General features: G+C 40.1%; 1 protein-coding gene across 3 annotated transcripts in view; it reads left to right on the plus strand.

The window, feature by feature from the left end:
- The window catches only part of micall2b (mical-like 2b), a 40,067-nt gene that overhangs the window by 894 nt on the left and 14,673 nt on the right, over positions 1-24,500 (plus strand). The window contains exons 2-16 of one of the 3 annotated variants that reach the window (XM_035942919.2): positions 2,428-2,476; positions 5,201-5,342; positions 5,427-5,614; positions 5,867-5,994; positions 6,842-7,582; positions 7,697-7,905; positions 9,457-9,520; positions 10,080-10,219; positions 10,433-10,497; positions 10,909-11,032; positions 11,151-11,253; positions 14,122-14,195; positions 14,273-14,387; positions 15,684-15,730; positions 17,944-19,615. In XM_035942919.2, coding sequence (XP_035798812.2) covers positions 2,428-2,476; positions 5,201-5,342; positions 5,427-5,614; positions 5,867-5,994; positions 6,842-7,582; positions 7,697-7,905; positions 9,457-9,520; positions 10,080-10,219; positions 10,433-10,497; positions 10,909-11,032; positions 11,151-11,253; positions 14,122-14,195; positions 14,273-14,387; positions 15,684-15,730; positions 17,944-18,020 — 2,266 coding nt within the window. In that variant the 3' untranslated portion in view covers positions 18,021-19,615. The other 2 variants (XM_055010205.1, XM_055010204.1) reach the window with 2 other exon arrangements.

The following is a 24,500-nucleotide window of genomic DNA, read 5'->3' on the forward strand; positions in this document are numbered from 1 at the left end:
GTTCAGGGAGTGAAGGGCCAGTCTGCAGCTCCCCTGCCCCCAGGTGGTCTGCGGCTCCCCTGCCCCCAGGTGGTCTGCGGCTCCCCTGCCCCCCAGGTGGTCTGTGGCTCACCTGCCCCCCAGGTGGTCTGCACACACTTTGTTGGGATGTTGGAAGTTTACATGCAACACAGGGGAGCTGGATTTTATTTTTTCTGGGCCGTAGATCGGGATTTAAGTGAAACAATAAGAACCAAGATGAGTTTAAAGTGGGTGAAACTGAAAGGAAAAACGTCCACGTCAAAGTGCAATCTGTGTGCAGTATATGGAAGCAAATATAGTCAGAAACATCTGAACCTTATGACAACTCAGTTTGGAATCACACTGAATTTATAGCACTGGAATATTTTTATTTTGAAAACCATCTGTCACAATTTATGTGAAAATGTTCAGTAGTGAGTTCAGTTGAGACATTCTTCACGTAATTTGAGTGCACAGTATTCACTTTTGAAAACACAGGACTAGATCTTACTGTCTATTGTGTGAGCACTGAAAAAGATGAAGGTGGTGGAAGGATGGGCCAGAGGAATTCTCAAGTGGGCAACCTACATCGTTGCCGTTTCCTGGATGAGCCCACAGCATCTCTGGAGGACTCATCAGCTACTTCTGGAGCCCCACAAGTGTCTCCCTAACCTGTCAGGAGTTGTTTTGGTCCCCAGCAGGTCTTTACATCCAGAGCCATGCCTGCCATGTAAACCTGGACATACAGGCTTTTGCAGGTCCCTCCCTCTGATCTCCAAACCTCCAAGCAGTCTGCTTGTAGAAGTCGTAATAAATTCTCTGCATCCCACCTCCACAGAGTGGACTCCAGCTGCAGAGCAGTGCTTCAGCTGCCAGCTCTGCATAGTTTCATGTGCTCAGTCACTAACTCTTCTCCTGGTAGGATGGGCTCAATGAGATCTCCATCTCAGTTTCTCGGGCTCTGGGGGAAATGTGATGTTTGCCATCTTCACCATCATCTTCCAGTCCATGATGAGGTGCAGCAGGCCTCACTCTGGTGACTCTGGTGGTGAGGAGACTTTCGTGCACCTGGTGACTGGGGATTAGTGGCAATCTGTTTCCTGTGAAGTGTTGATGTGAGTCTCTTTAGGACATTTGCAGCCTCCTTGGTGATGCTGATCTTCCATCCATGTGTTTGAAGAAGGCTGCTTGGCATAGAGCAAAGGCCAGCCTTGGTTCCTCCCTCCACCACTGATGAAGACCAAATGGTGTTCGAAGGAATGAAACTATAGATTGCTCTGTTCAGATCTAAAAAAATCATTTCAATTCAAGATTCAACCTTAAACATCCAGGATACCAAAGCCAAGCCATCAAGCATGAATGTAGTCGATCATCATCTGCTTCTTTAATAGCTGCTCATCTTTCATATTTATTATTGGAATAAATTGGTCTCAAGTGATGTAAAACAGAACTTAATGTTAAAACGGCATTTGAACTTTAGTTAGATTAAGTTATGTGTAGTCACTTGCAAAGTAGCCATTTCATCAAATTTAGGGCTGCAGCTAATAATTACTCAAGTCAATGTCTTCATGTATTGTTTCTGTCTGACAAATGGTCCAAAACTCAGAGATACAGTCAGTGACAGTAAAGGTAAAAGGTCAAATTATAGCAGCATATCCTCATACTTTAAAAGCAGAACCGGTGAGTGTTTGCTGATATTTTTGACTCAGCTCTGTACAGTTTGTCTACATGTGTCACATCCTCTGCAATCACAATAACATATCAGGCATTTATCTCTTATCACTGAGTTTCTTCTGGAAAGGAAAAGAAAAATATCACCTCTTTGTCTGTTTTTTTCCAGGACTTATTTGATAACAAGTAGGGAGTTTCCACCAGGCAACAATGAGTTATACTTTACTTTGAAAGCTCTTCGGTCTGAATAAGATCTGCCCATGTAAGGCCTTTGGTTTCAATTTTCAGATGTTCCTAAGCCTTTACTCATCATCTTTAACTAGTTTTGGACAGTTTCACACAGTGACGCTTGGTGCTGTTCCAGAGAGGTCATTAGACAGACACTGCTTTCATTCCCAGAAGAGACTCAGCTGCTCCAGCTCTCTCCATTCCAGTTTTTGCCCTCAGCCAGACCAGCGTGTGCTGCAGCACATTTTAAGTTTACATGGGCTCAAGCACTAAACACTGGTTAAAGGCTTTGCTCCAGTCGGCCCAATACAGACACTGTGATGAATGCAGGCTGAGCTTTGCGTTCGTCTCAGTTTTAGCTGATCGGTCACACTGTCACCGTCACGATGTATGCTGCAATGAGGAAGCTATGCATGACCAAACAATTCATGTTCAGCCTGTACTGCCTGTAAACAGATGGAAGCAAAAGGGAAGTTGGATCACATGTGTTTTGTTAATTAATCATGTTATTGTTCTGCTCTGTTGCAGCAATTTTGATTCTCTGAAAAAGGAAAATGTCTATGACAACAACAAGCTGGTAAGATGTGTTCACATTCTGCATTTTGACACTTGAATATTTTTAATTAGTTTTGTGTGACAAATTCAGATTTCCTGAACACACACAGTAGCTCCCTTAATCCTTAATCCTTTCGACTCAGTGTTCGGTTAGACTGCAATATCTCAACAGATATTTCATTGATTGCTGTGAAATTTTGTGTAGACATACTACATGTTCCAAAGATGATAAATCCTTCAGACTTAAAGGTCCAGTGTGTAGGATTTAGAAGGTCCTATCTGTCAGTGTATAATCACATGTAATTATGATTGTTTGTGTGAGCTTATAATGAGTCCTTCATATCTACAGACGCAGTGTGTCCTCTTCCACAAAGCCCACCATGTTACACCGCCATCTTTCTATGATAGCCCAGGATGAACAAACCAAACTCTGGTTTGACACCAGGCCTTTCGCATTTTTTTAGTTTTCAACATCTACTGTAGTTTCTCCTGTGGAAGAGGAGGATACAGCGAGGGTTATTGAGTTGAGTGAAATCTGAAACTTCATTATTAGATACATCTAAATCCTACACGCCGCACCTTTAAATCAACAGCATTGGGCATTTGTGCTTCTTGGATTTCATGCATAAGAATGAACTGGAACAACTTTAACTGATTCCTTCTTTGTCCAATACTTTGGTTATGAGCAAATACTTGAAAAAACTGTAACATTTCAATCAGTAATACATTGTGTTTGGTGTTTATTTCCAAATGCTAGCATGCTGACAAGCTAAACTAGACAGACTGATTCTGACTGAGGCCTACGTACGGCCTCACATGGCAGTAGATGAATCATGCTTGCACAAGTGATACGTCTGAATTGAAAATAATCTTGTACGATAAGTTGATTAATCAAATAGTTGATAAGAAAATGAATCACTCTGGTGCTGACTAATCATTTTTGGTACCTCTGCTAATACAGTTCCAGGGTTTCAGTGTCGATATCAAAGCAGTATTTTGGTTAATGGTGACTTGGCCTCTTTATCTTAGCATAAAGCAAACTGCTCTGTGCAGTAGTGCCAAACTGTTAAAGGCAGATACACCCAGCTAAAGATAATGCAGTGTAACACAGCTCTGCAATAGCTGCTACCTTCGTGAATTAAAGTCAATGGTTTTAGAGTCAACTGTGTGGTCGTTTTGGAGGCTGCACTTTGTGGTACTGTTGAATTGTACTGCGTTGTATAGCGCACTCATGTGGTGTTGGAATAATTTAGAAAAAAATGAGTTTCCGATGGGGAAAGCTAATGTGAGAGCTGCTTCAATGCAGATTCAATAACTCAGAAAGTTGGTGAAAATTTTGATTACTTTTTACCAGATTGTAGACGTGAAAGTGGCAGACAGAAGTAAATGTTTGGTTGATGGTGAAAAACTTGGTCAGTGGTATAAATTCACATATTGCATGATTTAATTTGTAATATAATACTGGGTTGTAACTGTTCCTGTCCACATAGACTGGCCTAGATTAGTTAGAAAGGTAGTGGCCATTTGAAAACATATCAGGTACAGCAATGTTTTAGTGCAATCAGCTATCTACATGTTGTTTAAATGCTCAGAGCAATAAAATACATCTTTTGTTGTAGTGTTCACATTGTTTCCACATAACGAGCACATCAGGGTTGGAAGAACAACCCCCCAACTTGGGGCAAATGGGGCCATCTGAAGAGTGTAGGCAAACACTAAGCAGTGTTCCTGTTATTTTGTCCATCCCATTAGTAGGAGTGAGGGTAGTCTAGATAACTGAAATTATGAACGAATGCTAATAAGTATTAAAATTGTTCTGAAACAAGTAAACTGAAGTTGTCAACTTTTAGTACATTTCATAGAGTAAATAAGAGAAAAGTTAATTCAGAAATGATCATCAGCACCGTGTCATGCTGCGTAACTGGATATTTTCTATGTCAAAAAGCGTTTGTGTTGGCTGAGAGGAGAAGTCATTGTCAAACACGGAGGGCTTCCATGTGAGGACTTTGATTTTGGCTGCGTTGTTGCATTATGTACTTTCATTTTCTTTCTGAAGCTTCATTAATGGACTCTGAACTCTGGGACTGATCAAAACTCAACCTCTAAAATGTCTGCTCTTTAAACTGAAGCAGAATAAAAGCTAAAATTTTCAATAATTACGTGACATTACGTAGAATTCCATCTCAAAGCTAAAACAGCAGCTTAGTTAATCAAATAGCGATACACTATAAAGGACTGAAGTGCCAGAGGGTACAGCAAAGTAAACAGTGCTTTTATGGGTGTCTGGATTATCTGGTAACTGATTAAGTTTTGCTGCTGCTGCTCCTTGGCCTGCCTCTGCTTGTTGTTATTTCTTGCTTCCTTGAAACTGGTGAATGTGATTGTAGTTTGGAAATTCCTGACTTACTACTCATCACTGATGTTGGTACATGTAGTGTAGGTGTAACCAGTGGTCAAAGAGATTTTATGTGAGATATTTGTATCCACACTTTTGCTCAGGGATGTCAAAAAAGTGGCCAAAAATGGAAGAGAAACTGCATCAATCTCAAAAGACGATCCAGAGAAAATAAAGCTGATATTTCTATTTAACTTCAGATTTTTCTGGTATGATGTAGAAAAAGTCTTTCATGGTGGTCTCACAAACTCAAACATCATACTCTCATTTTAATTGATGAGGCATCAGGCTTGTCTAGACTGAAAAAAAAGCACATTATTCTTCATCGGATGAAGCTGATTTTATTTGCAGGCATTCAGTGTTGCAGAAGAGCAACTGGGAATTCCAGCACTGTTGGATGCAGAAGACATGGTGGCTCTTAAGGTTCCTGACCGCCTCAGTATCCTGACATATGTCTCACAATACTACAACTACTTCCATGGACGCTCCCCAAGTGAGTGTTGGCTTCTCACAGCGTCTGTTTCTGCCTTTTTCTACTTCCCTTTGTCTCACCTTACGTCTGTGTGTTGGCACACAGTTGGAGGTATGGGAGGCATCAAGCGTCCGGCTGATGCTCCCACCGATGAGCCGTCTGGGAAGAAGAACCAGCCAGTGACATCTAAGGTGTTCCCTCCCTCTAAACCCACCAGAGAGAACAGCCCTCCACCATCCTCCAACATCACAAGGCCCGCTCCTTCCCCAAAACAAAACAGAAGTACAGCAAAGGTAAACTCCACCCTCTGAATACTTCACACTGCATTTCTAAATCAGTTTATAAAATCTAAAACACTCTTGATTTTCCACATGCATCACTGACCAAGAAAGTGGAAGTTTGTCAAGGCAAACACGTCAAAGATGACACAAACAGCTGAAGAGATGTGTTACTTTGTCTGTGCCAACAGATGAACACAGCACCATTGCAAAATAAACAAAAGCATGTTTGGTGATGAACTTCTCCACTTGTCCTGTCTCTTCTAGGATGTTCTGGTGGATAAATCCCATCAGACTGGGACGCTGAGTAACAAATGTGTGTCCTGTAACAAGCATGTTCACCTGGTGCAGCGACATCTAGTGGACGGGAAGCTCTATCATAGGAGCTGTGCAAAGTAAGGACTTCATAATCTTAGTGCAATTAAGTTTAATCACCGTGAATCATCAGTCTGTGGTCACAATATTTTAAAAGTTCACTTTGTAACTCCAGAAAGGTAATTAGAAAATTATCGCATCATTAATGGATTAACAAGCTCAAAGTAAACATGATTTCAATTCTATCGTCTAATTCTGTCTTTAAAAACTGAGTTGATAATTGATTTTTAAAGGGGATTTATTAAAGTCAATTTAGGAAAAATCAAATTCTGACTAATATGTCAGTTTCTTTAATTTTTGCTTTTGTCTAATCAGCTACATTAAAGAAAAACTTGACATTAAACACCATTTTTTAAGTTGCTCAGTTGCTGTGTATAAGAAGCCAATAAACTATTATTTAATGTTTACACTGTCTGCAGGGAAAACACAGTTTCTACATCCAAAGCATGTTCCTGTTGCAGCTTTCTTGATCATTTGACATAAACTAGTCAAAAAAAGCAACCAAATATGTGATATGAAGGTAATCCAATAGACTCATGTGAACGTCACTAAAATCAGACGATGCAGAGGCAGCACTTTCTGCTAAGCTAGGCTAATTAGCTTTTAGCAGTACTACTTAATCTGGTGTTATTTCATGAAATGAGGAAGATGCAATTCTTGCAATGTTTTTGGATGGAACAAACTCAGTTTCTCAGATTTTGGGCCATCTTATGACAGTGTTTTGGATTTGCAGGGCAGCATATTTTATTGAAGTGGGTGTATTTAAGCTAAAACTGCACCAACAGCAGCTCTGAGAGGCCAATCTATGAGCTCTGGACAAGAATTTCTTCATTCCAACCTCTATGTGCATTGACTTCTGTCTTTCAGGTTACTTTCACCTACAACTGCGCCTCTTCTGAATTTGCCCACGAACACCAACATCTCCAAATTCACTCCACTCCCAGACTCCAGTAAAACCAGCACACCTGCTCCCACTCACACACCTTCCAGACTGGGACCATCATGGCTGACACAGAAACCCAGCACCCCTCCCAGCGTCTCCAGCACTGTTTCTGCTTCATCTCCTTCCCAACCTGCATCAGGTCGCTCTCCTGCTGCTAAAGAAAGTCCGACAGCTTTGGTGTCCAAACCTGCAGCTTCTCGTGACACTACCGTCACTACAACCACCTCCATCAGCAGCAGACCCACTGCTGCCCCTCGGACCTCCACTACTGCCGCCAAGACACTCCAGTCTAAGCTCAAGTTCTTCCAATCGGACAAGACTGCTAACGATGAAGAGAAAAAGACCTCAGTCATCAACATAGACATAAATAAAGGTCAGAATGCAGGTGGTAAGACGCAGGAGGCCAAAGGAGGACAGGCTGTTACTGTGGTTGTAAGTGCTGTTGGGACTAGAAAAAAAGATGCGAATGAGAGCCTGGATAAAGTTGGGGATAAAGCTCAAGTAAGTGGTGTTGGTGTGAAAGTGAGTCCAAAACAAGAAGACAGTGGGACTAACAAGGCAAAAGCATCAGCAGTGGCCATCATCTCCAAGAAACTGGCTGAGGAGAACAACAATAATAACAGTAAGCCATCGTGGACAGCTGTAGCGCTGAAGAAAACTGAAAAGTAAGTAATCAAAAGTCAGACACACAAGGTCAGGATTAAACTTTACTTCTTGCTTCGTTCTGACCTCTACTGGTGAAGGATGGCATTTAGCATGAGATTCTTACTTCTATTCAGGCCTCAGGCTCAAGTGGAGACACCTAAGAAGGAGACGGAGGGTGTCAGAGGGAGGGTGAGGCTGAAAGCAGATCGGTCAATCCTCGAGGACTTGGTTTCTCCAGATCCCCCGAAATCTGCACCCATTCCGGCCAGCAGGACTGGACTCAGAGCCAAGACTCCAGAAAGCAGAGACACAAAGCTTCGCAGCGCATCGCCCAACACATCAGGTTAAACTCACACACTTTTATTAATGTGCATGGAGTGGTTGAGCTTAGTAGACATGTTGGTATGTGGGGTTTTCTCAGGAGTCTTGTCACATTTCTTCTTGTCGTTAATGTAGTCAGTAGATGACAGACATATGTGGTATTTGATGTGCTAAATAGCACAAAGTCTGTCTGTCTTTTATGATGTTAAAAACTCAGGAAACCCAAGTATATGTGTGACAAATGTGTTGTAGGTATGGAGAGTGCTGGTGGATATTTTTTTTAATTTCCTGTGTTTATACTATATTGTAAGGTGGCAGATGGACTCAAAAACCTCAAAAAAGAACATAAATAAACTAGTTTCAAAGCAATGAACAAAACTTTTCACGTGTAATCCAACATCTTAAATGAAAATTATATTATACCTTATTATATAAACAAACTGAACCTTGCTTTGTAATTCTCAAAGTGAAACCTCGCAAAGCTAACTTTTACAACACAAATTTTTGATCGCTACTTTAGTCCATTTAAAAGTCATATAACTGAGCCACCATGCAAAAATAAAGAAAGCATTTAACTGCAATAAGATTCAATTTAAATCTGTAGGAAATTCAAGGAAGTTAAATGTTTAGTGGAGAATAAAAGCTAAATAGTTGCACTTAAATGTGGCACCTATATATTCCAATGAAAGTTGCTGTGCAGAGGCAAAGATTATCTGTTTGCTGTAGTGTTTTGTGCTTGTTCCATTGACTTTACACTGAAATATGAACATTATTTAAAGTCAAAGAGCATCAGATAGACAAGAAAATGGAGAACATAAGTTTGTCAAACCAAAAAGAGTCTAAAAATAACTTATTACTGTTCAGGGAAATATACAGAGTTATCTTTAATAATGGTGGAATTTAGTTTTTTCCCAGAGCATGAGTAAAAGCAGTGACTGACTTGGACGACCCAGCAGCTGAGTGGTTAGGATACATACCACATTAGTGCAAATGCTTCAGGCCAGTAAGTCCACAGTTCACTTCCTGCCTGGCCAAACCTTTGATGCAATTTCCATGCTCTCTTTTCCCACATTTTTCATGTCCCATATAAATGTAAAAATACCAACAAAAACCAAAACAACCTAGCAATCAGCTGACTCCTTGTATCCAGCTGTTGATGTGTCCAGTGACTGAGAGGCTTCACTGATGCCTTATTGACGCATTCAGGTCTGTCTGCTGAATGCATTGTCCATATCTCTAGGGGGCTTCATTAGAATTTCCAGTCCCTGTTGATACCTTTACAAAGCAGTTCAAGATCCATCTTTTTTTGACCTGCCATTGAGCAACATTCTTGTGATTTTTCTCAGTTTTATTTATTTTTGTACCTTACCTCTACTTACTTTTTCTTTTGTTTTATTGTGAAGCACTTTGTGATTTTTTATCTAGAAGGTACTTGGAGGCAAAAGATACTTCTGACCTTTATATCATGTGTTTGTCTCTGTTGGTGGAAAATGCAATCTCTTTATCATAAAAAAAATGAATACAGGTTCATTCAGCTGACGCTGAATGGTGTTAATTTCTTTTTTCTCCACAGCATCAGAAAATGAGTCTCCTGCAGACTGGAGGTCGATGCTCAAGCCGGTCGCCAAAGAAACCAAGTAAGACATGTTTTATTGACTTTGTTTGTTGTGTTTTGTCACCGTTTTTATGTTTCTGGGTAATTCCTCTACCCGACCGGCTGCTGGTTCTGACTTCCTAACAGCAGGAAGTATCTGTACGTGGGTGGGCTTTCAGCAGATTAACATCATGAAGCATTAACTGCACGGGCTCTTTTTTTCCTCCTGATCTCCTGTCCACCCATCCATCCTGTGATCCAATCTTTCATCCATCTCCAAACATTCCTCCCTCAGGAAGCCTGTACCTGCTGCTCCTCCAAATGCTCAGCCATCATTTGTAGTCGGAGCTTTCAGTCTCTGCTCTTCCGCCACATACATGTGAGCCACAAATGGTGTCAGGACTGAGTAGAGTCCTCCGTGGTGCAACATATGCTCAGCAGCCAGAGTTCCTCTCCCCACATGACCTTTACGCCTGCTCTCATGAATCAAAACTAAGAAGTGTAGCAGGAGGGAGAAGGAACTACCTGTACGAGCTGATAAACTGCCTAAAATTAAATTCTACCTCTTCCTCTTTAACTGCTCATCCTTCATCCTTCCACAGACCTGCTGGTCCTTCACAGTCGTCCACTAAACCATGTCCTAATGGAGCGGGAAAGACTTCAGAGCTCTCGGTTGGACCTTCATCATCCTCCTCTCATCTCCCCTCCCCAAGCATTTGTGTTACTCCAGCAGCATCAAAGGGTAAGAGCATGGACACCTGTCCTGTCATTTGGCTCTATTTGGACATGATTTGGACAAACTCGTACCCTGCTTAGCTGTGTGTTATTCTTCATGGACATGACAAACGTTTCTACCAGAAATCATCTTCCAAAGAATTTTATATGAATCATACCCCTCAGAGTTTCTTCCTTCTTATTACTTTTGTTTAAAACGTTTTATCTCTTTCTTTTTTAGGAGTTCAGAATGGTCAGAAGGAGCAAACTGCAAATGGTATCAAGTCCGAGTTGAAGGTTTCCAAGGTATAAAGCCACGGACAGAAAATGAGTTTATTATACCCTTTGTCTTGTTTTTTTAATTATAAAAATAATTTTGAAGATGACACTTTGATCCAGTGCTTGTTATTTATCCATGTAGTGTACAGCATACTGCTGCAGCTTCACTTTAAAGCATCTTTCCGGACAAACTAACACTAAGTTACCCAGCTCATGCAAGTTAGACATAATTTAAGTGTGTGCCAAGATGAAAGAAATGGAAAACTAAGAAACTGTTTTTTTTACATTAGCTACTGAAACATTATTAGAGGAATTACATTAACACATTAACATTATTTTTTATGATATATTCACTTTGCTGATATTGTCACTTGTTTTGGTTCATGTCCTCCATTCTATTTTGTCGGCTTGTGTTTGCATATGTGTGTCACGTCTTAGATGAAGCCAGACTACATTCCCAAAGAGGAGATCATTAAGGAGCTTCAGGGCATTGAAGATAACTTGAATGAGCTGGAGAAGAGAGGAGTCGAGCTGGAGGTGAAGCTGCGTCGCAGCGAGGAAGGTGAGACAAACACATGTAATGTATGAGCCTCCTCTTCAGTCGGGACAGTGTGAAATACAAGCAAGACTTAAAGGAAGGGGTGTATATCGGATTAACTCTGTGTGTGTTTGTGTGTCAGAGGGTGACGATGACTCTCTCATGGATGAGCTCATGGTTGAGTGGTTCAACTTGATCAGGAACAAGCAGGTGGCCATGCGCCGGGAGTCTGAACTGGTCTACATGTGAGTACACACATGAACACACTTACAAAGGGGCATGCCACTATTTAGCGGTTAATGAAACAGACTTGTGGCCAGAAGGTTGACAGTTTGAATTCCCAGTGTCCTCCCTCCTCCGTCCCCTAGCAGGGCGTCCTGGAACAGGGCAGCTCACCCCCCACCAGCTGCAGGGACCAAACACAAGTGTGAAGCAGGATGCTGCTCAATAGAACACATACACCGATCAGTCACAACATTTAAACCACCTGCCTAATATTCTGTCAGTCCACCTCATGCTGCCAAAAGAGCTCTGACCCATCAAGGCCTGGAGTCCACCAGTCCTCTGAAGATGTCCCGTTGTATCGGACACCAAGACATTAGCAGCAGGTTCTTTCAGTCCTGGACGCTGCAAGGTGAGGACTCTGTGGATTGGACATGTTTTTCTGACGGACGACTGGATTAAGATCTGTGGAATTTGGAGACCCAGTCAACTCTTTAGCCCAATCACAGTGTCAGAGATTCACAGACTTTAAGGTGCGTTCCCTTTAAGTCTGTGAGGGCTCAGGACTGTCAAATCTTCAAATGTGTTAGGGCTCTCGAGCCACTTGTACACACTTTCAAAAAGTCTTCAGTTCTGCAGACTTTATTTGGGGGAATTATCCACAGTTCATGGCATTGTAATGTTAAACAGGAGGCTACCAGGCAAAGCCCAGAAACTTTAGAAAAAAGTAGAACACGCAAGCATGGAATGAGCAACCAACCCTAATATTACAAGAAAACAATAAGCCCAAACTATATCTTGCTCTCAGTTCATCGTCAAAATCGTATTAAGTGGAATTTCAAAACATACTTCCCTTAAAAACCTTGGCCATGAAGAAAGTAAGAAATGTAAAGTAAAAAGTGTGAAACCCCAATAGTATAGAGCATGTATTGATGTCCTCACAGTTATGTGTTACGTCACAAAGTGCTGTCCCGTTCCTAACTCATTTTGAGTCATGGTAGCCTCTCGCACTTAGCCAGGTGGTCAGCTGAGTCTGTGAAGAGGCTTAGGGTGAAGATTGGGGCTCGGCCTTTGTCATGTTCCTCAAACCATTCCTAAAGAGTTTTAAGAATGCTCTGGCAGAGAGTATTATCCTGATGAAAGAGGTCACTACCATCAGTTGTAAAGGGGCATATGTGGTCTGCAGCAATGTTTAAGTAGATGCCTATGAGTCAAAGTAGCATCCACATGAATGCTGGACCCAAGGTGTCCCAGCAGAACATTACCCAAAGCACCACGCTGCCTCTGCTGGCCTGCCTTCTTCCCCTAGTGCATCCTGCTGTCATCTCATTTCTAGGTAAACACCAGCTATCCACATTATGTAAAAGAAAACTTGATTTATCAGACCGGGCGTCCTCCTTCTTCCATTGCTTCATGGTCCCGTGCAGTGGACAGGGGTCAGCTTGGACACTCTGAGCAGTCTGCAGCTCCACACGGCAAGCTGTGATGCACCGTATGTTCTCACTCCTCTCTATCGAGGCCAACATTTAGGTTTATACGCACCACACCAGCCAGCCTTCATTCCTTATGCCTATCAGTAAGCTTTGGACACCCTCGACCCTTTTGGCAGTTCATTGGTGGTCCTTCCTTGGACCACTTTTTGTTGGTGCTAATCACTGCATACTGGGAAGATCCCACAACACCTGTCACTTTGGAGATCCTCTGATTCAGTTGTATGACCATCATAATTTTGTCCTTCGCTAGAGCCTCATGTTGTCCATTTGTCCAGTTTCAAGAACTGACTGTGTACTTACTACCTAATATACCCCACCTCTTGATGGCTACCATTGTAACCAGGCAGTGGTTTCAGTGTTGTGACTGACTGGGGTACCCTGCATCTATTCCTTTGACAAATAAGACACTCTAGAGTTGTCAGACAATTTTTGCATAGCTTATGGTGACTGAATAATTTCAAATTGATCTAATCAAAATTTTAATTTCAAAAAAAGGATCCAGTGACCTGTAATGTACAAAGGGTCACTCGTGGTGGCAAGCGTAGAGCTATACCTCACAAAGGTGTTTCAGTGTCTCTCATTGTTTTCCACTGTACCACTTTTCTGATTTTACAAAGACCCCGGGAACACAATGGATCATTTACCATACAAAAGAGCCAGATATTATACTTAGACATCAGTGGAGACCTAAAGAAAGCTAACAGGAGAGTGAATATTGGTCTTAAATTCATCAAGGTACCAGAAACACAACTTCAAACTAATGCAACTGTTGCCATGCCAACTATATAAGGTGATTTACAGTTTGTATTGTGTTATTGCGTCTGCACTGCTTATAGACACTACGGTCCTATTATGACTCTTGAACTTGTTTTATAGCACTTATCCAGGTTGTTTTCTCCAGACTAGATCCTTGCTTGTGTTGTGTCTACTTTCAGATGTACGTCACTTTGGATAAAAGCATCTGTTAAATGAAATTATGTAGAATTGTGGTTTGTCAGTGACAGTGCTGCCTTGAAAGTTTGTTTCTTCTGCCCCAATGTCCCCAAAAACTGATTACTATGATCATTCTGGTACTATTCCAACCTATAGATGCAAACAAAATGGAATTTTTGGAAAAATACACATAGCAGACATCATGTCAGCTAAATTTGGTTGTCTTTGCACCATACCTTCTGGCTAATATGAGTAATGATATGGAATATTACAAACAAGAATGTTTTTCTGCTGGACTAAATGTTTAACAGTCCATCTTTGTAAATGTGGATGAGGCTATATGAGGCACCAAGTCTGTTTGTAAATTTGTGCTGTCAAAATGACAGATCGGGTTTGAAAACTTACACATTTCGATAAACAATAACACATATTGCTCTGTGTCTGTCTGTTTTTCATTATGTGCAGTGGAAGAACTCAGGACCTGGAGGAAGAGCAGCCCAATGTTGAGCAAGAGCTCCGGAGACTGATGGAGAAACCAGGTGAGGACTCCAGATGAGCAGCTTCAGCACAGAGACAGGACACCTGGTCTGAGACTAAAATCTGTTTGTGTGTGCAGAACATTTGAAAACAGCCGGGGACAGAAAGAAAGAAAAGCAGCTGATGGACAAACTGGTGGAGATTGTCAACGACAGAAACGCGATTGTAGATGGTCTGGACGAGGACAGACTCAGGTGAGGGTAGTTACATCCATACTGGGTTCTTTTTATACACAGTCACCAGTTTTCAGACAGAAGCTGTGGTACCATAACAGCCTCCGAATAAAAATGCCTCTTCTGCACCACTTCTGTCAGAACATACAGGCCTGATTTGAGTGGGGGGGTGAAACGGTTTGGATAATCTGTTTCATATGAAAACATTCACACCAAATGAGCATGTAAAGGCTTTATTCTCTTTGCATGTTTGCTCCATGACCCATTAGATAATCCCAATGAGAACAAGTCTTTCCTTTGGACTTTCATTCATTGGCTGCTGGTGTTTGGCTGTAAAAAGGCCACAAAGTTTAATGTTCTCATGCACTCTGCCCCTGTTTAACTTAGCACAGGTTAAAAAAGTCACATTCCTGCTTCGAGGCATGTAAATACACATCTCTATTGTATAGTTTTATTTTAGCATCCATGTGGACCGTTAAGTTTAGTCGAGAAAGAAATATTGTCCATGTAACTGAAGATGTTTTTTAGGAGTGAAACAGTCTAGTCAGTCATGACGTTTTCAGAAACAACTGACTGTATTTCACTTGCTGAAGACCAGACATAAAATAAAAATCCACACAAGCAAGAAGTGAAGAACGCTGGAGTGCAGGTTCTACAGAGCACTGACAGGAAAACCACCCCAGGCCTGATGACTGTTGGTTGCAGAATTCACATAGTCATCAACTACGAATGATTTAGGTCTAAATACCATGTTAATAGAGTTCATTTTAATTTGCCTAATGCAAATGTTTAAAAAAAGTCTATACTTCTTAGACTTTTCAACTGATGTGCGTATAAACCAGCAGCACTTTGACCTCATAGTAATGCTAAAACTAACATTTGATGATCAATTATAGTTAATTATTCCTGTAATTCTTTAAATGTGAAGGATTTACATGTTTATAGATGCTCAAATGTATGGAGTTGTGCTCTGTTTGTTTGTCATTGTTTAATATCTTTAGGTTTATCACAGTAGGCCAGGCAAATAAAGAGATTTAAAGGCAAGAGATTTTGGTGGGCACTTTCTTCTGACATTTAATTGACTAAATGATAATCAATGTCTAAAAAAACACACCCAATAATAAGATCTATGAGGCTGGCTTCAGCCCAGTCATTTATTGTTTTTGTATTTTCATCCACTTTATTTGAGTGCGTCACAGTCCTGAATCCTACGGTTTGCAGTGAATGCATAAATTGAGTTTACACAATAAATGCTGACACACGTAAGGACTGGTGTTAATCTGTGTTTGCTTTTTGTACGTTCTGTCTTTTTCTCAGGGAGGAAGAGGAGGATGAGCAGCTAAACATGATGATGATGAATTTCAGTGAGTGTTTCCACCACCTCCACAGGCCACCTGCCCCCCTCTCCGCTCTGTTCATTAGTTATCACAACCTCGGTGTCACTGCAACTTAGTTGGCTTATAAATTATCCAATTGAGGATTTCCATCATAGACACCTCTAATTGAAGTAGATAGAATTCTCATTGTGGTTTATGGAAGTGTGTGTGTGTGTGTGTGTGTGTGCGCGCGTTCGGTGCATTTTTTAAGGGTGCCACTGGCCGATGTTTTCTGCTAATGGAAAAAGCATCAAACAAAACGCTCCCCCTCTTTTTGTCAGCAGCGTTCCTATTAGACAAATGGATAATGTAGACGGTTAATTTGACCCTCTGATAGCACAGAATCAAAGCCACCTTCATTTGCAATTCATGACCGGGAAAGCAGGGCTGAAATTGAGGAGATTTATTGAACTTCAGTGAAAGGTCATTATGTTACAGCGAATGAATGCCGACTGTGGGCTAAAGACTAGCCATTTCATTTTAATGTATTCATAAAGTTAACGCCAAAGTTTCACAGTTCATTCTCACTTTGAGTACAGGCATGTGCTGGTTTACACACATGTTGTGTCACACACAGTGCAGATATTCTTTGTTCTGACGGGTTAACAGGTGTCGGGACATTTCATATACGTGACAGGGTTGCACCAGCTATTCATAAAGCGATTACTGTCAATGTTAAAGCCTTCTAAGATCTTAGAGGCTACTAGCTAGTTTTAAATCTATGGTTGTCTAAATCAGTGTCTAACATTAAAACTAAACTTGAAGAGTCCATATACAAACATTTTCAGGTTTAAAAGTTTATATTTGGGGTCTACTAGAATATATTCACATGCTTTAATGTTCAAAAAACACATTATGTCCTGTACCATACATTGCTGCAGCATTTTTTTTCATTGTCTATCTGAAATGATCGGTTTTAGGTCCTGTCTCTGTAAGGCCCTCCATGTCTGCTCTGATTGGTCAGCTGGGCTGTCGGCCAGACAGTGTTGGTCGGTTATGTATCATAAACCCAGATCTCTGACGTGTAGCTCTAGCAGAAGCTCTAGTGAGGAAATACTGGCAGAAGCTGCTCAGTCTTTGTTTCAGAGCGTGGTTGTGTGCAGATGTGTTGATGGTGATGAGGGGTCGACCAATATCTTTTGTTTTCCACTGCTGATTCCGAAGGCGATTATTGGCAATCAAGGAGACTAATGTTCCATAATTGGAACCAATATATTTGCAGTAACACAACACAAAACTGAACTGAAATGCCTTTGTTTATGTATATTTAACATGCATTTGCTTAAAACAGAAGTTTTTCCCCATTTGTTCTAGTGATGGTTACTACTTGACACACAGCCAATCAGATAGCGCTGTGGATGTGACATTGCTCAAGACACAGAGTTGTCAGCACAGATAGAGAGAGGTGGCTGCATCAGAACCAAAGCAGATCATTTCCAGATTTATTTATTTTAATGAGAGGTGAGGGGGAAAAAACGTACTCATATTTACAATAAAAAATGATGAATATTGGATCCAATAATCAACCAGATAATCGGTGACGTTGATAAGTTATGAAAGAAAAGCCTCAACTTCAAGGCTAATCACGCGGTGTTTCAGGTAAGGAGCAATTTATTATTTTTTTTATTTTACATTTATTTAACTAGGAGAAATCCCATTGAGATTAAGAACCTCTTTCTCAAGGGAGTCCTGGCCAAGATAGACAGCAGCAAATACAAAACACAGTTATAAAATTACACAGTTAAAACATCTTTAAAATACGAACCAAAAAAATACATACATTTACAAGCAAGTAATGAAAAACAAGTGTATGTTGTGGAAACGGCCTCAGGAACTCGCAGTTTAGATTTAAAAGCATTCAGTGCGATTAACTCGGTTAACTTCCAGTCTTTCTGCAACATATTCCAGGCAGAAGGTGCAGAGTAAACAAAAGCCTTTTTACCCAGTTCAGTACGAACACATGGAACAAAATGTTTCCTGTAGACCTAAAAGCCCATAACACACTAATGGAAAGGGGAACGTCTTTGCCTGTGAAGTAATCAAGAGTTGTCAGCTCTCATTATCTAGAATAACTTCTAGCAGTTAAATATTTGGAGACTAGAAATATAGATAATATTTCTGTAAATTTACAGTAGATGTTGCTTTGTGTACTTAATGTAAGCACACACAGAGAAATGTGTTTCTATTTCTCTCTCTCTCAGACATCAAGAAGGACAAACCAAAGAAAAAGTCTCCGATGTCCAAACTGTTCGGCTGGGGAGGCAAGAAGGAAGGATGATGCTCGGCGCTCACCACTGTTTCTGTCTTTGATGTTTCTGCTGCTTAACGTCAGTGTGCTCAGCTGGTGATTCATGGGATAACATGGATACTGTGTGTGTTTGTGTGTCGGCGTGTGTGGTCTGTCATCCTCAGCGCTTCTTGAAAAACGCCCTTCCCTCTGTCGACTGCGTCACTCAAGATCTGACGTTACTGCTGCTCACCGGCGTAACACACACACATGCACACACACACACACACACACACACACACACACACACACACACACGCACACACACACACACACACACACACACACACAGATGATGTGGAGGGGTTAATGACTCACCAGTCTCGTGATGTGATTGGGTTCAGTGCTCCAGTTGTTAGTTTTAATCCCCTTCTAGTCTTAATCTGTCTACTTAACGCGCTCACACACACACACACACACACACACACACACACACACACACACACACACACACACGCGCGCACACACTTGCTGTCTCCTTGCATCTTCTTACTTGTGCAACTCGTTGAAATGTTTTTTTGTGAGACTGATGTTAATAAGAATTAAAGAGTAAGATTCCTTCCTGAGGTCAGACAGCTGTCTCCTGCTCTCTGCTCATGTTTCAGTCCACACTACAAACCGCTGGTGACCAAACTATGTAGTAACATCAGGGTCAGTGTCTGTCTGACCTTCTTGTTGTACATTTATCTTCACGCTACTTTCTGCTGTACGGCATAAACACAACATTCAGACATTTTTCTTGGACAATAACTCTTTAACTCACAGCACTGCTCATTGGTTGGGTTTTCTGCTGAATCGTTGCTGTATATAATGGCATTTTGTACACTAGTGGTTCCTAACCGGAGTTCATCCGATGGTTCAGCAGGAAAAAAAGCACATTTCTACTTAACAAAGTAATGCAATTTTTTTTAAAAGAATTTCTTTTTTGATGAGAATTTTTTTCTTTAACACTTTGATGCGCTACATGTGTCAAAAGATACCAATTCTCCACTGAATATGGGTCACTTTTGGCCCATGTTGTGCTATAAAGGGTTAATGAGAAATAAGAGTCACACAAGTAAAAAAACTATTTGGTAAAGCTGTCATAACCTGTAGATAACTATGTGATAAGGACTGTATGTAGCTTTGTTATTAAGGTTTGACCCCCAAAAGCAGTCATATTTCTAGATTTCATGAGCTCTCCAACTACCCTTATGATGATTTCATTGTTTTTTGGAAAGAATGGTCTCATATTTTAGTCCGTCTGAATCAGAATCTGAATTGTGATTTGTGTCTCAGTATTTGTTGAACTTGCTGCTTGTGTGTGTTGGGAATGTAAATAATTGTCCACATTGGACCTGGATTTGTACATGTTATAATTATTTCTCAGCTGAGTTAACTGAAAAATGTTTGTCATAATTAGATATTTCATGTGTCCGAGAGGCACTGAGGCAACATTTGTGTGCTGTGACCAAACCACTCACATTTAACAGAACTAGTACATTGTATAAATGTTAATGTTCTCATCCCCTCTGTACTTACAACAGTCTGATTCTTCAATGGAGAAACTGTCCTGGATTTTTAAATAAAGTACTGTAGTGAATTCATTGAGCTCTATTTTAAAAAAAAATGACAGCATATATTGATAACGGTGTTCCCTGTAGCGGTATTTTAGCGTGAAAAAATAAAACTGTATGCAGTTCTCCTGACAGGCAGTTCCAAAGTTATTTGAATTTTGCATCTATTAATTTAGGAACATCATTATACAAAAATTCAGTTTGAATTAATTGTTGTTTCTGGTCGTTTTGCACAGAATTGCTATGAATTAATTGCCAGTCATCCAAAGTTAAGATGCAGTGTCTCTGTGTGACCACCAGGAGGCAGCATGTTTCTGTGCATGTCAGCACATGAGGCCTTCTGTCTGAGCAAATATCAGGTTGGAGGTACATCCTGCAGACTGGGTTAAAGATGATAGTTTTTTTTCCCCAACTTATTCCTTTTAACAAAAGTTTTAAGCTTCAGGGTTTTGTTTAGTTTTCACTACTGCAGACAGGTTGAGCCTATCGCCTCAAATGCGGCCTTCTTCCCCATTATCAATTTAAATAATTGCATAATGCACATGCTGTCTTTGCTTTGTCTTATTTTGTTTCCATGCCTGAAAAAAGAAAAAAAAACAGAATAAAACAGAATTAGAAGTGCAAAAATAAAAAGTAAAATTACAAAAAAACGCTGAAGCTTCTCTGAAATGTTAAAATATTGGAACAATCCGAAGCAGTTTGTTAGAGAAGCTGCTTGATTTCCACCTTACAAATCCATCAGACACTTTAAAGTGAGATGGAGGAAGGAAACGCTTATTTCCTAACCAGATTTAAAAGACTAGTATGCAATTTCTGGTTCAGATCCATCATATACAAATAGCACCAAAAATTTGTAACACATTTCCTGCATTGAACAAAACAAAACTCTAATTTTCATTACAATGATACAATCTGTGGGGAAACAAAGTATGAACACAATGATTGGATTGTACATTTTGATAGGTGTGTAGCTACCAGTTCTGGGCCTTCATTTTAAATAGAAATAATCCTACTGAGCCACCTTCAGCTTTGAGTACCTAGAATTACTCGAACCGCTTGCTATATTGGACAAGCAGATAATTTTTTAAACTCAAAAACGAGCAGTCAGTTCAGCTTGTATCATGCTACCTGTAAAAGCTACAGGTACAGGAGTAAACGTTCAGAAAAAGCCTGCGTGGGAAGGCAGTAGGTGCTAACAGCTGCTGAATATACAGAAACAAAGCTTTCAAACAATTCCTCTGCTACAGTTAAAAACACCCATTTACAAGAGGAAAAAGGGAAAGAGAAAAATAATGCAATAACAGAAGAAAAGAGCAGAGAAATTGACTTTTAGCTCCTTGTTGTTGTTTTTTAATGTGTTTTAGTGTGAAATTACAAACCGGTGTAATCTGTCTCTCTCTAAAGGCAACATCTGTTCCTGTTGTTATGTGTGAAAATGTTTGTTGATTCCTCCCTCAAACCGTGATAAAATGTTCCATCGCTGCACCGCTGTGTGTCTGAATCAATCACGTCTCCGCTTAACTTTGGAACATGTTTATCTTTGAGGGGTGAAAATGTGCCTTTAAGTCGACTCAATGAGGAACAGTTCTAAGGTGTGAGACTTCAGCATCTGACTGTAAATATACCTTTGAGGTGGGTCATTTACATAACACAGTGGGCCTCACATGTTATTCACACAGACTTTTAAACAGTCGACTGAATTTCTGTGAGGCTCTACTCTGTTCTGACATATTGTGACTGAATGCATCCCGTATCCGTTTAAACCATGTTAAAGTCGCATAAACTCCACATTAGCATACAGTCAGCCTGTTGGTGTTTGTCACACTTTTATCTTCTTTTCTTCACTTTTTTAAGGCTGTAAGGAAACTCTGTTCAAAATTGGACACTGTGTACATCTCATTATTTCTCTTCATCCTTTCAGAAGTGTTTAACTTGACTTATGCTGCCTGCACAACTCAAGTTATCGTCTTATGATTCATTACTTTCTTCTTCATGGTTTGAAACCCACAGTATGTTTATATTCATCATTATTTAGATTAAAAGTAGCAGCACTGCACTGTAAAAGTACTCCATTACAAGCATGAAAAATCCTACGTTTCCTAAGTATAAAAGTCTTGGTATCAAAATAAAGCACTCATTATGCAGACTGGCACATTTCAAAATCACATATATTATGGGTTATAATAATTAGCTAGTTAATGTGTACGTCACTTCTGTGCTGCAGCTTCCTTTTAGTTGATTCTTTTGATATCAGTAATCTATCTTGTCTAATCTGTAAAGTATTTAGTAACTAAAGTTTGAAAATAAAAGTACTGGAGTACAAATCATGCTTTTTGCCTCCAAAATATGTCTTTTATTTATCAAATTGAGCAGAAGTAGAAAGCAATAACATGGAGACACTTGAGTACAACTACGTAAAAAAAAAAATTAACAAAATGAAACACAGCAAAAGCATAAACTTAAGCATACTTCAGTAAAGGAACAGTATATTCAAACAAAACACTTAAAATTAAATATAGAAAATGCAAAAAAAATTAACATAACTTGGTAAAGTATTTCAACAATAACAACACATAAATTTAAACAGAAAAAAAACAAAAATGAAATATGCTTCAGTGAAATACATACAAAATAAAAATGCATAAAATTTAAAAAATGAAAATTAAACATTTTAGTAGGGGCAATTACATAAATGTGTAACTACTTATAAATAAACATACTTAGGTAAAATATGAGCACTTGAGTAAGTGAAAATAATTCTATCCATCACTGACAAGGAGCATTAACATTATCAGTTATTTGGAATTGTGTCTGAACAGCTTTGAGCTCATTTTTGATCCCATTCAGCTGCTAAACACCTTCAGCTGCTAAACGCTCTGCTCATATACTGGTGTGTAGTAGTTTACTGGTGTGTTAGTGCGTTTAGATGCTGCATTAAGGCTGAATATTGTATGAGACTGAAATGGGTGAATTTTACATGACACTTTAGGTGTCTAGTTATGGATCTGTTTGTTTCTTTCAGTTGCTGTGAAATTGTCTGCACTATTTCTATTTTATTATCAGTAGTGTGACTTCCTGAGTGTGTTTTGATGGATTTCACGAGATTCTTATAAACCAGTGAGAGGTCATAAAGCGGACTGCATGAGGAAGTGTAAAGTGCTGTAATCTCATTGTGTAGGCTGCGTTATTGAAAACAAAAAATCCATCTGTGGATATTTGTATACTTCAATTCTTTATATTCAAACACTGCAGCACAATATGTTCTGCTGAGTGAGAATAAGGTGTGAAAGTGATGACAGATTCAAGAATGACGACAGATTTTTGCATGAAGGAGGAGAGGGGAGGCTGATGTGCATGGAATCCATAGCAAAGTGATTTCTGGTGTCGCTCCAGAGCGTACAAACACAAGGCAGGATGAAATAGTGGCAACTGAACTGCTGCCTTCTGATTTGTTTTTGTTATTTTGGTGTCTGATCCTCCTCTGCTGCGTTTTGACAAAGAGTGCTGTTTCAGTATAAGCGTGTCTTTGTGATGATGGTGCTGGAAAAGCGATCACAGCCCAGGGACCCCCTCAAGAACCTCTGGATGTCGCCCGTGGAAACCCTTTGCATGCGGTCTCCGGTAGCACAAACACACACATACAGTAAAAGCGCACACACACCTCGGTGGAGGTGGCGACAGGAGGGAAAATCATTTGAGGATTTTGGTTGGGGTCTCCCTCTTTGTGTTTCTCTAAGTGTGTGTGACAAGCCATGGATGGATACGTCTGTTTCTGTCAATGAGTAATGTGAAAGACAGAGAGGATATGTGCTCAATGAGTCACCAACACCATCTATCAGGGAGAATATTTCCACTCATATTTTCAAGCTTTTTGAAAGCTCTAATATTTGTCTCATAAATTATTTGCTTTAAAAAGGGAAAAAAAAGAACATCCACCTGAAAAGCGATGAAAAGCCCTGCATTTTCTTTTTGTTGATTGATTTTTGTCTTTTGACTAAACGTTAAAATACAAATGATGAAGACATTTTACTTAGGAAGCATGAAATATTGCTAAAACAAACAGATGTAAGTATTACAGATTGGTGGCGCTTTACAAGGATAAACCCATATTAAGTGTCTCAGTGAGGTGTTAGACCAACACGTGTTACCAGAACAGTTTTAACTCTAAATCTGTGGAACTTTACTAGAGAGATAAACACTGTTTTATAAAAGATATTCACTCATTTGGAGTTTTAATGATAGTGGGTGGAGACTGCTGTCTATCTAAAAAAAATCTCCCAGAGAGGTTGAGATTCACATCATTTTCATCAAACTATTTAGTGACCTCCTGTGGATGGGGGCATCTTCATCCTGGAAGAGACCGGCTCCACCAGGATGACATGTCTCATCACCCAGAGCAACTTTCTATGGATGTGCAGTGATCAAAGGTAGACGAGTGGAATGAAACCATGGCAGCAACATTCAATTCATAGAAGAAAATTGACATTGTGGTATAATAAACTGTACCCTTGAGCAGCTGGCTAAACCTCAGCCCTACATTCTAAAAAACAATGTTTGGGCTCAACAAAAAAGCACAACAGTTTGTATCAATCCTTTCGAGTTTTGACAACTTCTAATTAAATTATTTTTAGTTATCAAACTACACTGAGTTCGGGGAATTAGCTTTTCCTGTGCAATCGAATGTCTGTACCTGTCTCTGGATCTGGAGCTCCACGTCTCTGATCTGCAGTTTCTGGCCTCACCAACCTCCAAACTGTTCACTGCTCTATTTGTAATGTTCGCGCTCCATCCTCTATCCTGCTTTCCCCACTGTTAAAGGTTTTGTTGTGTTCCTTCCCATTGTTGCCGACTGCTTATTCATAGGGAATCCAAATTCACCCTTGGACTGTGGGGTTTTCTGTTTAAAATTCATTCA

This window comes from Amphiprion ocellaris, chromosome 4, assembly GCF_022539595.1.
Source record: "Amphiprion ocellaris isolate individual 3 ecotype Okinawa chromosome 4, ASM2253959v1, whole genome shotgun sequence".
NCBI lineage: Eukaryota > Metazoa > Chordata > Actinopteri > Pomacentridae > Amphiprion > Amphiprion ocellaris.